This window comes from Dreissena polymorpha, chromosome 8 (genome assembly GCF_020536995.1).
Source record: "Dreissena polymorpha isolate Duluth1 chromosome 8, UMN_Dpol_1.0, whole genome shotgun sequence".
Taxonomy (NCBI): domain Eukaryota; kingdom Metazoa; phylum Mollusca; class Bivalvia; order Myida; family Dreissenidae; genus Dreissena; species Dreissena polymorpha.
The window spans coordinates 23,216,995-23,233,907 of record NC_068362.1 but is presented as its reverse complement, the minus strand read 5'-3'; the positions used below and the strand labels follow the sequence as shown (position 1 = coordinate 23,233,907).

The 16,913-nt window shown below is 36.0% G+C and overlaps 1 protein-coding gene across 1 annotated transcript; it reads right to left on the bottom strand.

The window, feature by feature from the left end:
- Positions 1-402: 402 nt before the first annotated feature.
- Positions 403-16,406, bottom strand: LOC127840381 (leucine-rich repeat-containing protein 4-like). The gene is made up of 6 exons (XM_052368793.1): positions 16,186-16,406; positions 14,993-15,150; positions 9,607-9,873; positions 9,054-9,294; positions 7,558-7,614; positions 403-614 (listed from the first exon to the last, which is right to left on the bottom strand). Exons 1-6 carry the CDS (start codon positions 16,394-16,396, stop codon positions 403-405), a joined length of 1,146 nt encoding a protein of 381 aa, XP_052224753.1. The 5' UTR covers positions 16,397-16,406.
- Between the last annotated feature and the right edge of the window lie 507 nt (positions 16,407-16,913).

Here is a 16,913-nt window from a genome sequence, read left to right as displayed (position 1 = left end):
GCGTAAATGTTCTCTGAGCCGGTGCAGTCCTTAATATTAGGTCAGAGACGACACTTTCCGCCTGTATGATACTTTTCGTTCCAAAAGTTCCTTCTTAGCGAAAAAACAAGTTAAGTCGGAAAGTATCGTCCCTGAAAAGCCTGTGCGGACACTGCTCAGGAAAGTATCGTCCCTGAAAAGCCTGTGCAGACACTACTCACTCGGAAAGTATCGTCCCTGAAAAGCCTGTGCGGATACTGCTCAGGTAAGTATCGTCCCTGAAAAGCCTGTGCGAACACTGCTCAGATTAATCTTTCAAGTCGCGTTACGCACATGAATTAAGCCGTGGTCCCCTGAACCAGCCTCAAATCTATATAATATTATCTTCACGCCTGTTGCAAACACATTGCCTGATTTATCATTTTACACTTTTGGTCGTTTCCATGCAAGCGTCGAGTTGATCACCTGGTTCCATCTACCAATTGCCGCTCGCTTCTTCTGGTCTGCCGCGTCATGAGTTTTCTTCAAAATCGCTATCAAAACCAGGGCGATTGTCGACACGACGGCAGAGGCAAGGGCGATAAGAAGTACTATGATCGCTAGAACGGTGACGCACTGACTTCCCATGGCGATTCCTGAAACAAATTGATATTTACCTACGTGATACCTTTGGAATATCAGATACATTATTTTTAATTAGTTGCTTATTTAATTTTTAGAATTTTTTTATGGCGTTTAGCCTTGTTGCAATTTCACTTGCTATATATTCAAATTCAACCCAGGATTTATTGTTATCAATAAATGCACCTATTGTAATGTTCTTCTCCATAAATTGTTTGTGATAATGAGCAGCTTTGACGAACTGAACGAAATAATGAGAAAGGATCAGATATATGACCATTTACAATTACAGACGATTTAATATCTTTAAATAAAATTGTGATATATGTTATGAAAGTATCTGAAAAGCCAAATGAAAGAAGTGTATTATATGGGTAGGATCAGGAAACCCTGGCAAACGCCTTCTCCTGGTCTAGACAAATAAAGCAAGCACTTATATTCTTTTGTTCAACATAATCAATAATTTTTCATATTAAATGTACATTATAAAAAAAATAGTGCGACCTGGAATGGAACATGTTTAGGAAATACCAATGATTGAGTCTAAAACCTTACCTAATCTATTTGCTATTATTTTGGATAAAAATTTTATATCAATATTTAAAAGAAAATTGGTCTATAATTTTTAACTGATGTTTAATTATTTGGGTCTTTGCATAATAATGTAATATATGAACTTTTTTGTGTTTCAGACATATAGCCAAAATCAAAACATGTATTATATAATAAAAATAAAATATTACCAAATAACTGATTTTTTTATGTAAATAAAGGATGTTAAACCATCACTACCTATACTTTTAGTGTGATCCATATGTTTTAAAGCTAGTTTAATTTCATCTAGTGATAAGGGGCTGTTAAACAAATCATTTTCTTCCTTTGACACATGAGGTAAATTATAAAAAAAGTTTGATTGATTGATTCATCCGCTTGTTCTTTTTTATAAAAATGTTGATAAAGGGTTTGAAACAATTTAAAATGCCATGAGTTGGATTTTTCAACACCTTTGTCAATTATATGGTGAATTACTTTGTTACTTCCATGTTCAATATTTTATTGTTGTAAAAAGTGCTAGAATTTTCATTGTTGTTTATTACATGAATTTTGCTATTTAAATTCAACCCAGGAGTTATTGTTAATAATAAATGCACCTATGATAATGTTCTTTTCTATAAATTGTTTGTTTCTAACGCCTCAACAAATTCAAGTCATTTATTAATTGGCGTCGCAATGAAGTGCGGCGACTAATATGTAATACGTTTTTTTCGCTTATGGGAGGAGAAGTTATTTTACGGATCAATGTATATATTTTTGTTGTCAGAATATCTTGCATAGTTGTGATTTTTTGTGTAAATTAGTGAAAATAAGTACTGCATTTGTGCCTATTACATTTACTACAACATTTATTGCCAATAATGCAAAGCTAATTCTTTTAATAAATAACTGATGACAGGGACTGGGCAATAATAAAATATCACAGGGACTGGGCAAATACGCGGACCGGTGAAACTTTCTGGTTTTGTATAAAAACAAAACTTCTTTGTTCTACTATCCTAGCAACCACCAAGTTACTAATAAAGGCGCTATAGAGCGCGAAGCGCGACACGTATTATTAATTGTAATAATGAGTCTTGATAAAGGAAGCAGCCAATGAGGAGCACCATCACAGCACCCCAGTCTCATTACTATCAAGTCCTCCTACAGGTTTTTTTTTAAGAACCACGTATAGATGGCCGCAGGCCTGATCCGTATCTTGCCAGTGGTATGGACCCTTTGGAATTGACCTTTAACCCCGCTCACTATCCAGCGTTTAAACTTCCGGGTTTACATTTAAACCGACTATTAATAGCTTATAAATATCTTAGTTAGAAGGTGATTTTTCAAGCGGTTACGTAGTGTAGTGGTTACACGCTCGCTTCACATGTGAGAGGCCCAAGGTTCGAGCCCCAGCAGAATCAGATTATTTTATTTGTGTTTTATGTTTACTTTTTGTTTTGATGTAGACATTTTAGTTTAAATAAATATTCTGTTTCATTGTAACCATTTTTTGTTTTTATTATGCCCATGAAATATATGTGTGAGAGGGTGCGGGGGGGGTTCGTAAACACATTAGAACTTTTACAGTGTTTTCATATCAATGAGTACTCAACCCATATCGTAAATGAGCAACGTAAGAATAAGTTCAGAATAATCTCCCCTTGAAGTTGAGAAAAATATGAAATTACGCTTACAAGATGAAGCAGATTTTTTAAAACCTACACAGTTCTGTTCCATTAATGAAAACTGCACACGGATGCCAGTAAAAAAACAGGAAACCAATGTAAATAAAATGAAATATGAAATATTTGGGGGTTACAACACAAAATCATAGATAATGGTTATTTGGGGGTTATAACACAACATCATAGATAATGGTTATTTGGGGGTTATAACACAAAATCATAGATAATGGTTATACCAGTAAATTTTTCTTTTCTATTTAAAATAATCGGCCAATATATTAATATTTACAGAAGAAAAAAATCGTTCCATGTAACTTCATTGAGTGCCTTTAACACTGAAAATCCCGACGTCTTTTGATGCTTTGCACCAATACTTATCTTGTATTTGAATCATACACCTTTTTAAGTGTTGTGTGATTGTAGCTTGTTACATCCCCGTAAATGTCTTCACTGTTGTCGTATGTACTGTCTTCTACGGAATACCGTTAATGCCATCGTGGTTACACATTAAAATCAAGAGAGCGACAATGCGATAGTGCGATAGGACGATGGCGACATTGCGATAGTGCGATGGCGACAATGCGATATTATGTTGGCGACAATGCGACAACGCGACAGTACGATGGCGACAATTCCACATCGTACTGTCGCAATCGTATCATCGCATTGTCGTCATCGTGCTATCGTATTGTCGCCATCGCACTATTGCGTTGTCGTACTGTCGTCATCGTATTGTCGACATCGTACTATCGCACTGTCGCCCTCTATTATCACACTGTCGCCATCGTATTATCGCACTATCGACTTGTTGCCATCGTAATTTCGCACTATCGCCATCGTATTGTCGCAATGTCGCCATCGTACTATCGCGTTGTCGCCATCGTATTATCGCATTGTCGACATCGTACTATCGCTTTGTCGCCATCGTACTATCGCATTGTCGCCATCGTACTATTGCACTATCGCATTTTCGCCCTCTGGATTGTAATGTGTTACCACGATGGCCCTAACGGTATTTCGAAGTCTTCAGAGGCTGTCTGAAGTATAATTACTTCTTATTATGGCATTGAAACCTTGTTTCAAGACCTTTCTTGGACGTAAATTTTAATGTATTTTATGTGCATGTATATATGATGCTTATTGAATGTTCATCAGCTTTGTGATGTGCAAATGTGCTGATCATGTAAAAACCTATGTTCGCATGAAGCATACAATCACGTATATCATGAGACGAGAAGCCCTGTGTCATAATTGATAAATACGTGTAAAGTCGATTAAATCAGCAACAAGCCGATTGACTGTACATGTTTATATTATACATACCCTCAAAGAATATACAGGATATTAATAGCTAAATTGCTTTACTACATCAACGTAAAATGTAATAGAAACGAGTGCGTGCATTGCTATTGGATCTTTACTCCAAGGTTTTTCATCGGTAATTTAACATAAACGTGCATGACCGAAATAAAATGTAATCAGAAACAGCAACTCAAAATCGTGCGTTGTTAAGGGGAAGCTTCTATAGGTCTCGTGTTTGTTTGTTTAGGGGAAGCTTCTATAGGTGTCGTGTTTGTTTGTTTATGGGAAGCTTCTATAGGTCTCGTGTTTGTTTGTTTAGGGGAAGCTTCTATAGGTCTCGTGTTTGTTTGTTTAGGGGAAGCTTCTATAGGTCTCGTGTTTGTTTGTTTAGGGGAAGCTTCTATAGGTCTCGTGTTTGTTTGTTTAGGGGAAGCTTCTATAGGTCTCGTGTTTGTTTGTTTAGGGGAAGCTTCTTTTGGTGTCGTGTTTGTTTGTTTAGGGGAAGCTTCTATAGGTGTCGTGTTTGTTTGTTTAGGGGAAGCTTCTATAGGTCTCGTGTTTGTTTGTTTAGGGGAAGCTTCTATAGGTCTCGTGTTTGTTTGTTTAGGTGAAGCTTCTATAGGTCTCGTGTTTGTTCGTTAAGGGGAAGCTTCTATAGGTCTCGTGTTTGTTTGTTAAGGGGAAGCTTCTATAGGTCTCGTGTTTGTTTGTTTAGGGGAAGCTTCTATAGGTCTCGTGTTTGTTTGTTTAGGTGAAGCTTCTATAGGTCTCGTGTTTGTTTGTTAAGGGGAAGCTTCTATAGGTCTCGTGTTTGTTTGTTTAGGGGAAGCTTCTATAGGTCTCGTGTTTGTTTGTTAAGGGGAAACTTCTATAGGTCTCGTGTTTGTTTGTTTATGGGAAGCTTCTATAGGGTTCGTGTTTGTTTGTTAAGGGGAAGCTTCTATAGGTCTCGTGTTTGTTTGTTAAGGGGAAACTGCTATAGGTCTCGTGTTTGTTTGTTAAGGGGAAACTTCTATAGGTCTCGTGTTTGTTTGTTTAGGGGAAGCTTCTATAGGTGTCGTGTTTGTTTGTTTAGGGGAAGCTTCTATAGGTGTCGTGTTTGTTTGTTTAGGGGAAGCTTCTATAGGTGTCGTGTTTGTTTGTTAAGGGGAAGCTTCTATAGGTCTCGTGTTTGTTTGTTTAGGGGAAGCTTCTATAGGTCTCGTGTTTGTTTGTTTAGGGGAAGCTTCTATAGGTGTCGTGTTTGTTTGTTTAGGGGAAGCTTCTATAGGTATCGTGTTTGTTTGTTAAGGGGAAGCTTCTATAGGTTTCGTGTTTGTTTGTTTAGGGGAAGCTTCTATAGGTCTCGTGTTTGTTTGTTTAGGGGAAGCTTCTATAGGTCTCGTGTTTGTTTGTTAAGGGGAAACTTCTATAGGTCTCGTGTTTGTTTGTTTATGGGAAGCTTCTATAGGTCTCGCGTTTGTTTGTTAAGGGGAAGCTTCTATAGGTATCGTGTTTGTTTGTTTAGGGGAAGCTTCTATAGGTGTCGTGTTTGTTTGTTAAGGGGAAGCTTCTATAGGTCTCGTGTTTGTTTGTTAAGGGGAAACTTCTATAGGTCTCGTGTTTGTTTGTTTAGGGGAAGCTTCTATAGGTGTCGTGTTTGTTTGTTTAGGGGAAGCTTCTATAGGTATCGTGTTTGTTTGTTAAGGGGAAGCTTCTATAGGTTTCGTGTTTGTTTGTTAAGGGGAAGCTTCTATAGGTCTCGTGTTTGTTTGTTAAGGGGAAGCTTCTATAGGTCTCGTGTTTGTTTGTTTAGGGGAAGCTTCTATAGGTCTCGTGTTTGTTTGTTTAGGGGAAGCTTCTATAGGTCTCGTGTTTGTTTGTTTAGGGGAAGCTTCTATTGGTGTCGTGTTTGTTTGTTTAGGGGAAGCTTCTATAGGTCTCGTGTTTGTTTGTTTAGGGGGAGCTTCTATAGGTCTCGTGTTTGTTTGTTTAGGGGAAGCTTCTATAGGTCTCGTGTTTGTTTGTTTAGGGGAAGCTTCTATAGGTCTCTGGTTCGAATCAAAGTACCGGGACATTTTTCCGTCTTATTAAAAAACAATACTTATTAAGGGGTGTTGCGGCAGTTTATTTAACCAAGGATATATTTATAGCAACACCTAAGATGCTTTTATCACAACTCAGTATTTTTGTTATCAGAAATGACCGAGTTGGTTCATAATACAATTGTCAGTGGTTCGATCCGAGGTGGGGTTAACTTTTTTAACTTTTTTTTTGCTTTCTTTAATTCCATTCTTGTTTTATACTGGAGCTCTTTAGTCATGTTGTTTACATTTATCAATTGAAAGCAATTAATCACAAACTTCCAAACATGCCGAAATCTGTGAACAAGTACATGTTAGCTATTCATGATTAAGGTCGAGTTTGATACTTTATGGTCTTATGTTTGTGATTAAATATTGTTTTTTATTAATGTCTTTTGGTAAGCTATTGTGATCCCAGTTAAGATTGTAAACAATTTCTAATGTTTATGCATATTTCTAACAATCTATGTATCGGTACTTGGGTTTTGCCTAATTGCTGTATTTTATGAAATTTGACGTAGACGGTAGGGTTTGTTAAAACGAAAAATCTCTGTTAAAAGTGCGGTGACCCCCTCTTTTTATTAGTGTTTTATGATGACAATACGTAGATGAGCATATTTGAGCAGTTTCGCAGAATTCTATTAGACAGAACAATTTTTAATTCCATTAATGTGGTAACAATAGTAATAAAATGACGTTTTTTGTGTTGACATAAAAATTATAAAAAATAAATTTCTTAAAATTTAACTTGTGTACTCCATTTGTTTTGGTAGTGTGTGGTGTAATTAAATGGTATATGATGTATGTAAGCTTATATAATATCTACATGTTGCCAATTTCATAGGTTATTAATTATTTTTACGCAATTCGAGATTTTTTCAGTTTAATTGAAAAAGTACATGTTATATAATGGTGAATTCAATCTAAACAAGACCGGTGACCCTATGTTTTTATTTCATTTTTCATATAGTATTTATATATAGATCTTAAATATAAATTTTGGAAAAAATCTATTAGATGGAAAAATCAGCAAAACTGCCGCAACACCCCTTAAAACTATTCGAACTATTACATTTTGATACAAACTTTATTTAATTGCATTTTTAAAAATATTTTTAACAACCCCCTTTCAATGATACCTGGCTCTTTTAATCACTTGCTAAACGATCGTACACAGTAAACTCGCCTTAAACAAGAAAAATGCTTCGCTCCAAAAAAATCCATGTCGACGTTCGAGAACATTATCAAACTAGACCAATATTTATTTATATAATACAATCAAAAATATTACCAAATGTGAACGGTAATCTAGATGACCAAGACTTCAATTTGGTGTGACATAAGTCTGTAAATTATATTTAAAAGAGTACCTGAACATGTTTCCTTGGAGACGCAGTTGTCGTAGTAATACTTGAATACACCGTCTCCTTGATAAGAAAACATGTTTTGCTACTACACCATAAGGCACTATTTACATATGTTATCAACAGTATGTTCATTGTTTTTCTCGTAATTCTTAATACTACAGTTCTTTCTTGGTAATCCGTGTGTATTCCATTGTATGAATTCAATCGATATTTCCCAATCGGCATACATGTGTTGTAAATTAAGTTCATTCGAGGATATAATTATAAAGGATAAATGTGACAGAAACCCTTAAACGATGTTCTTAATAATGCAACAAAATAACATAACATAGACTAGTGTGGTTTTGGTGTATTACGCCGTTCATTTGGTAGAAAGAAATTTAAAGGGGTCTTTTCACAGATTTTGGCATGTATTGAAGCTTGTCATTAAATGCTTTATATTGATAACTTTAAACATTGGACCTGAAAAACTCCAGTAAAAAACAACAAGAATACAATTAAAAAAAAAGAAAAAAAAGTAACCCTCGAACCACGGACCCCTGGAGTCCTGAAATAACAAGTCTCCCGCATAGACCACTCGACCATCCGTGCTCATGCTAAGAGCGGATGTATTTTTTTACCTATATAAGCAATCCTCGTAGTTTCCCTAATTATACCGACAGCAACAGAACTTTCCAAATCATGCAATCGTTTCGCGTTGCAACGCTTTATAACTTTCAGGTTTTCAAATCGTCAAAAGATGCATATAATGGATATTTTAGAGCATGGTAAATGTTCCGTATTACTATTTCCTCACAAATATCATAACTAAAACGAATATTGGCGAATCTGAAACAACGATTTTTTTAATGTTGTCAATTTACTAAAACATTAAAAAGCCCTTTAATAATTAGAGCCACGTTATGAGAAAACAGGGCTTAAAGTGTCGTCCCAAATTAGCTTGTTTAGTCGGCACACACTTTATCAGGGACGAACATTTTCTCTTCTTAGCTAAATTCCTGTTTAAGCGGAAAGTGTCTTCCAAAATTAGCCTGGCATGCACAGTCAAACCTGTTTGGGCAATTTACGATCATGCGTTAAGCCCTGTTTTACCAGAATGAGGCTCAATTTATAACGTGCAGACGCTCATGAAATATTAATAGTCCTCATCGCCAGTGATGACATAATTCCAAATCCAAAACAAACGAAAAACGTGTGAGCTATTATATGGTAATTAACTCAAAAAATAAAAACAAAACAAACAATACTAAACATGCACAAACATGTCGATAATAACAGCATAAACGCAATATTGGCGACCGCAATAAAGCGGCAATTAATATCAGTTATGGTCATCATGGCTGTCAATTTAAAGACGTAAAACTCCAGCTGCTGGAGCAGTATTGCATACTCATTATAAACAATTACTTTGTCCTTAATTTAAGACAAGTGACCAATTGAAGTCGTACCAAGATGATTGAAACACAAATTAGTCCAAAATCATAACATATATACATTACCAGAGCTGCATCTAAGGTCGCCATGGAAACTGATGTTCTTTTCAATACCGTAGGGGACAAACCACGTGTTTTCGCACGTGCAACCCCAAGGGACGTTTGCCACGTGCACCTCCGCAAGAGAATCGAGAAGTTCAAATATATCTTCCGGGAATGACGTGAACAGATTGTCGCTTACGTCAATGTACTTGATCTTTGTGTTGTATTTGAAGATATCGCTGGTGAGTGTTTCCAAATTAAGACCCTGATGAATAAAATATTTACATTCATACTTTTAGTACGCGGTGTGTTTTTGTTTAAATTATTCAGTTAATAACAGTTTCAATTCTCTGAAACTCTGATTATATTCAAATTACGTTGATATTCTTTGACCGCAAACATATTTAATTATTTCGAACGGTGTTTACAATACCTAAAACGTAAGCGTTGGCTTTCCTTTTGTTAAGCTTTAAGTTTCATGTCCATGTTGATTCTGCTCATGCGAGCGTTTTAAACGCGAACGATGTACTAAAATAAATGTTTGTGTTATTATTAAAAACAAACTAATAATATTTACTCTGAGAACAGCCTCCGTAAGATTCTTCATGTTGTATAGCAGACCAGTGGGTAACGTAGTAGTGGAAAGTCTCGTGTAAGAAATCTCGAACTTCCCGAGATTCCTGGGTATTGCGTGACTATCTGACGTCAGACGCTCGACGTTAAGATTCACCCAGGCGTTGACGTTGACTTCGTCAATTTTTCCGTTTTCTATTTTGAAGTAGTCCAGGTTTCCCAACTCTTTGAATGCCTCGCTGGGAATGTTATACAGCCCGCAGTTACGGATCTGAAAGGGATACGCTTGATAAAATCGTGTATTTTCCCCCAAACAACATATTAACTTTTATAAACTTAATTAAACAAAATAGCCAATAGATATATATTGCTCAAAAGTAGTTTTAATTACCTGACTGAAAGTGTGTTTTAATAAAAGGAAGCACAATAAATACACAGTTAGACTTTGCCTGTGAAAATAAAATGTTGATACGTACTACAACATTCAGGTGTAACAGTAATTTTATAAACGGAGGAGTCTCCAACACGTTAAAACTCTACCATTATGGATTGTGTATCCCCGTCAAATGATTTAAACAAAAGTTTTTAGTAGACCATTAAAGACTGCATTAGCCAACATAACATGTCTATTATAATCATGTCCTTTTGAGTTCTAGCAAATGTGTAGTTATTCTTGTATATTTACACTTACATGATAATTGATATGGTCACACATTAAAGATGTAAGCGCTTCTAATTGGTGTGCTAAGTTAAGAATAACATCTTATGAACATTTTAAGTACATGTTAGTTCAGTGTTCACGGGCAGAATGTATAAACAACTAGCGGGAACGGGAAAGTAAGTAATATTGAATTAAACATGTATGTATACTCTCTTTCAATTACAGGAAGTGCTGCAAACTTTTCAATTACAACGGCGACCGGGAAAAAACTTTGCAGAACCGAAAGAATGCAAAATTAAGTACGCTTTTATTTTAAGTAAAGTATGCGATATAAATAGTATATTTGATTTATAATTGATTAGATATGCTAAAACTGCGGGTTTTTTTTTTCACTATGCAATTTACGAGCAAAATTGGTATTTTTGTGGGATTTTTCGTGTTCCACTTGTATTTTTTTTCCCGTGGGATTTATTCCGCACTTTTTGTTTCGGATATTCGAAGAAAAAATACACGTTTTATGCGTAGTTAAGCATTGTTATTGTGCTTATATTTTTCAATTTTCTTAAGAGAAAAAATCCCATTGTATATTTCGAAAAAAATCAAATGGGAAACAAAAAAATCCCTTGGGGAATAAAAAATGTGAAAAGCAATTTTGAACCAAACAAATAATAAATGAGAGAAATGGGTGTATTATATTAGAGCATCAATACATGATCAGCAACACTCATTGTATCACAAACGTATCTAATATATGAATATCTTTAAGGAAAAACGCCTAAGTCGGCTTAGTTTCGGTTGTGCAAAGTTTTACTATGGCCTTTTTAAATTGCTATTTTGTGTAGGCGTGACTTAGAAATCCACTGCAGGCATGTGTCGGAAAAAAAAGTACTTTTTTATTAAAGATCTGTTAAATATTTGTATTGGATAAATATTTTCCAGTAAATAAGTGATAAACATTCCTTAAATACGTGTCTAAAATTTAGGGGAGATATTGTCGTTAATGCGTTGAAATCTCGATATTCTCTTCTTTTTCGACGATGCTGGAACAGCATCGTCCAAGGTATGATAACCATCAAAAAAAATTCACAATGGCGACCTATGTAAAAGACCGAGCCAGTCCGATTGAGATAACTCGATTTTTCAGTTACTTCCCTTATGCATTCGCCACTGCGTAGGAGATTGCTCGTCATTGATAACATTCTCCTAGCAGAGTTTTCGTTCGTGTTTCAACATTCAACAATGGCCGCCCCCATGAGAGTCTCGATTCAAAACTTTCTCACTGCATAAATTGGCTTGTTTCGCTATTTAGAAGCTGTCATTTAGGATATATGAATTATTTATTCACTAAATCTCCGCTTATGACAACAATAGTTGGAATTCGAAGGATATATACTCGATGTGAATGAAGGACTTTCTGGATCGTAACAGCTTGACACGGCAAAACTGGCATACTGGTATGTTTAGTTATCAATATAAGTCACATTGTGCTTTATAAATTGTATTCGAGCATTTTGCGACTTATTGAATGACTATGATACCCGATATCAACATTTCATCGGCGATTTGCAGATCACCAAGCTGTCCTGAAATTCAACATTGATTTCAAACTCTTTACTGGTTTGTACTCTTTGTTAGTGTGAGTACTTTTTATCATTTTAAAGTTAAATGAACTGTGTCACAGTAAAAGAGACATTAAGGCGATTGTGGCCAGTTTGGATCTAGATCAGCCTGCAGTCGCTTGAAAGTTGTTTGCTTAAAAGCGTTTTTCTGACAATAACAAATAATTAAATTGGATACTGATTTGACTGCGCTTTTCCTGTGACCTGGCTCAAATAATAGAATTGTCATTAATCAAATTATTTATTTCGAACATTAATCAATAGTTTTGTGTTTCTTGTCCCTCGGGATCAATGACTCCAGCACTTTCCTGTTGAGAATTGAATACTGCTAAAGGCGATGCTAGGGGTCGTGAGAGATGTTGCACCTTCCAGTATCGCTCGATTGTTCAATGTCGGCTCGGGTACTACGTACATGTACCCCGGGTACTCTTAAGTATACTTACATGTATCCCGGGTACGGTAAATATACTAAAATGTACCCGGGAAATTTAACCTTAAATCAGTCGTTGTCGACTATTTTTTTGTAATAATTATACATACACATTTATGTCAATTTTCCGTAGAATGGCCTCTATATTATCGGAACACATACTCAAAAAGCATGTTGATGCAGTGTTTTTTGAAGAGAAGTGTGTTTAAGATAATCGGTTGCGCGTTTTACGACATCTGATTTTGGGCGCGAATACAACTCGGGTACAGTCTAATATGGACCGAGTACAATTACGTTTATTTACCGTACCAGGGGTACATGTAAGTATACTTAGAGTACCCAGGGTACATTAAGTATACTTAAGAGTGCCCGGGGTACATGTAAGTAGTACCAGAGCCGACAATGACCAATCAAGCTCCATTATCCCTCATGAACCGACTCAAAAAACCGAGTCGGCAATATTTGACTTAATTTTTGGTTTGGTTGCTCTCGAGGGATCGAAAATTTTAGAATCTTCCTAAAAGCCCTACGGGTTTGATCCCCAGAAGCGACATTGAAAACTAGCATACTTTGTTATCTAAAAGGCTGCTAAACCTGATATACAATGATAATGTGAATTTTCTCTCACATGATGTTCATCAGTCATATTATATAAAAACATACAGCAGTAGTAAACAACTGGACAATAATTAATGAACGCATCTTTCATTTGTCTTTGACACTTTGATTTTGACCTGGCCTAGATTTAAATATGTGACTGGACTTTACCAGCACTCTTGTAACAGAGCTAAAGTTTAAATGTACCATTAAAGATCACCTAAATCCAGATTTGCTATTATAGACGTGTGGAAAGTTTTACGGGTGTGACAAGTAAGCGAAAATTGGTTTTTACCCAGAGGCCACAACTGATCTATGACTGTATTAAAACAAGGAAAATCAGTGCCTGATTTAGATTTCCTTAGATAGTTCAATAAAAACTAATTTCATAAGCCTGGTAACAGTTTAACGGTAATGCTACCAATGTGTCACACCAGGGCCTTGAATTTGAAATCTAGGACATGCATGGCCATTTCTTCATGAAATCAGGACACAAAATTGTATTTTAAGACCTTAATTGACCTGGCTATAGTTCTCAGATTATTATAAGCTCAATCAGTATATTTATATCATTATTTATGCTTTGTGTATTGTAAACATATACACAATCATGCAGTTACATGATAGCAATAAATAATATCAAAGCTACCCATACTATAAAGGTCATTGACAAAGCCTATGGTCAAAATGTGAACACATTGAGTGTTATCGCCCTCTCGTGCCAGCAAAAACAACACGTTGCCAGGTTGTCATTTTTGACAGTTCTACTTTTACTTTCATTTTGTGATATCAAACTATTAACAATTATGTGGCTGAGAAAATATCGCCATTGCTTTTTATGCCCCCGGTAGGGTGGCCTAAATCAGTTGAACTGTCAGTCAGTCAGTTAGTCAGTCAGTGTGTCAGTCTGTCCGTCCGTCCGAAAACTTTAATGGCCATAACTTTTTTAATATTGAACATAGCAACTTGATATTTGGCATACATGTTCATCTCATGGAGCTGCACATTTTCAGTTGTGAAAGGTGAAGGTGAAGGTCATCCTTCAAGGTCAAATGTCAAATATAAAGCGTCTGTCTGTCTGTCCGAAAACTTTAACATTGGCCATAACTTTTTCAATATTGGCGTGCATGCGTATCTCATAGAGCTGCACACATTGATTGGTGAAAGGTCAAGGTCATCCTTCAAGGTCAAGGTCAAAGGTCAAATTTTGCAATATTGAAGATAGCAACTCCATATTCGGCATGCATGTGTATGTCATGGAGCTGCACATTTTGAGTGGTGAAAGGTCAAGGTCATCCTTCAAGGTCAAAGGTAAAATATATGGCTTCAAAGCTGCGCAGCAGGGGGCATTGTGTTTCTAAAACACAGCTCTTGTTTAATATATTTTCTGCACATTTCTTCAAAAAACTTACATCAATACACGATTTTCTTCGTTAATTCAATCATTCCTGACATACTTGTGTACATAGTTCGCTTACATTTTGACGCGCGTATGTAGGACCGCATTACCGCTTCCGAAATGTGTATTCATACTATTGCCTTCGAGGAACTTGTCTGATGTTTGACGGAAAGGGCCGAAAATGTGCGAGTGTGGGTCAAATTCCCCACAGGTACTACTTTCCCGTTCCCCCAATTTTTTTCCGTACCTAAAATTTTTCGTACCCAATTTTTTTTCGTACCCAATTTTTTTTTCGTACCCAATTTTTTTTCATCCCCAATTTTTTGTTCGTACCCCATTTTTTTTCGGTCCCAATTTTTTTGTTCCCAAATATTTTTTCGTACCCAAATTTGTTTTCATACCCAAATTTTTTTCGCAAAATTTTTGTACCAATTTTTTTTTTCGTACCAACATGTGGTGATGTAGATAAACTTAACTTGATGCTTTTATATCCATCCTCTCAAAAGCATCGTCACACCAGTACTGTCAGTACTTTGATTAAGACATGCACCAATTATAACCTATACACTATATGATATATCCTACCAAATTCTTAAATTATAATACACTTAATGAGCTGAATTGTTTCCTTAACAAATGTTGAAGTTGCATTATGAACAAAATGTTTTGGCACTAGCCGCTCACCGAGAAATGCTGGACGTGACTCATATAGGCGAAGGCTCCAGAATTCAGGAAGATGTCCTCGTTCCATCCACAGTCCAGGGTCAGGGACGCGGGGTCGTTAGAATCAAATGTCGCCGTGTCAATGCCGCTGAAGGTCGAGGAGAACATCTGAGTGTCGCCTGCAAAAAGACGTTGGCGAAAACAATCTTATTATATATACAAATTATCACCATCGTGCAATTTTGACCTGTTTCGAAGTTTCTATGCGTTATGTTTCAGATGTTCCATGGGTTAGAGATTTTTTTTTGTGTGGCACCTGCGGTTTACAGGTCGGTAAATGTTACATGTCGACATCAATTTTTAAAATGAAGACGTGAAAACTAAACTTTACTATTTTCTAAGTAAAACTAGCTAGAATAAGTTGAGCATCGTTATATTCCCTCCTTTGAGCTATGTCTTTTTAATATCCTCCCTTGTGCATATGTAGAGGTGACTGTGTACCCTTATCATCTTACATATCAGCCTCGCTTATAAGAGGCGCCACTTTCTGACAAGTCTATATTATCGCTTAGAAGCGAATTTTTATAAACAAAAACTGTCGTAAAACCAGAAAGTATTGTTCCTGATAAGCATGTGCGGACTGCACAGCCTTATCTGTGGCGACACTTACAGCCTTATCTGTGGCGACACTTTATGCACTTGCATTAGGCCCTATTTTCCAGATTTCGCCATAAATACAACATGACGGATTCTAAGCCCGTTTCATTTGTTTTTATTCTCAAACGATTGTATTCAATATTCTTAAATAACGATTGTTCTTTCTCATTGTTTGAAACACCTAAACCTTGTTATTTACGTATGTATGTTATAAATGCAAACGATTAAAACACCCGTACACGATACATGTATGAGACATAAACTTGTAAGTTTTTTATGTAGATTTTCTAGATCATAACGCGGTTATTCCGCATTTATTTCTTATTTTCCTCAGTATTTTTTTACCGCTAACCTGAAACTACGATTTTACGATTTTTTGTTTGATAATTATATTGTTAATGACTTTTTGTCAACAAGGGGTTACGAACTTTAAAATAATTAATTTTCTAATAAAACAACTGGTACCATGAGTGCTAGCTTTTTTATGATCATGGCATTACAAGTATAGTTGTTTTTTGTGTTATCGACACAGTAATTAGAACAACTACCGTGCTCACCTATGTATGGAACAATGCCGTTGACGGTGACGTGCAACTGTTGAGGCTTGGGATCGAAGGCGGTGAAATCTATTGGGTGCTCTCCGGCGTCCATTTCCGAGTAGTCGCACGTGAATTCGGCATCCGTCACGTGTGCGCACTGAGCGGGGGCTGTAATGGAGCGGGCAGCGGCCACGAAACACAGGCAGACAACTAACAGGCGGAGCATCATTCTGAGATATGGAGACATAGGGCACTTTTATATAAATGTGTCTTAAATAGGATAAATCGCTACCGCACGTGTCCATATTTAGCATATGCGGTTTACATAATACAGATAATTCATTGAGATTATGAAATAGTCAAAACAGCCTGATGTTTTGAAAAGAAAGTAAATTTACAAACTATTCTAAATGTTCAATAAAATAACTGTTTCTCCCCTATTACTTAGAAATATAACTACAACAACAGCATTATCATCATAATCTACAGCAACAACAATATTTTTTATAGCAGTTACATTGATGTTACTATTCGCAACGTTCTACGCAGTGTAAATACTAATGACTAATGAGTGCAATATAATGAATACAATCGAAGGGAATTACACTTAATATAAGATTCAAGTAAATGACAATTGTTGGCGTCTTCTGATATGCATGTAAGACCGTATTTACTCTGTTGATTATCGTATATGGGTAGATGAATAAGGGTTTATTAAAACTGTTACGTAGTTACGATCTATGAGG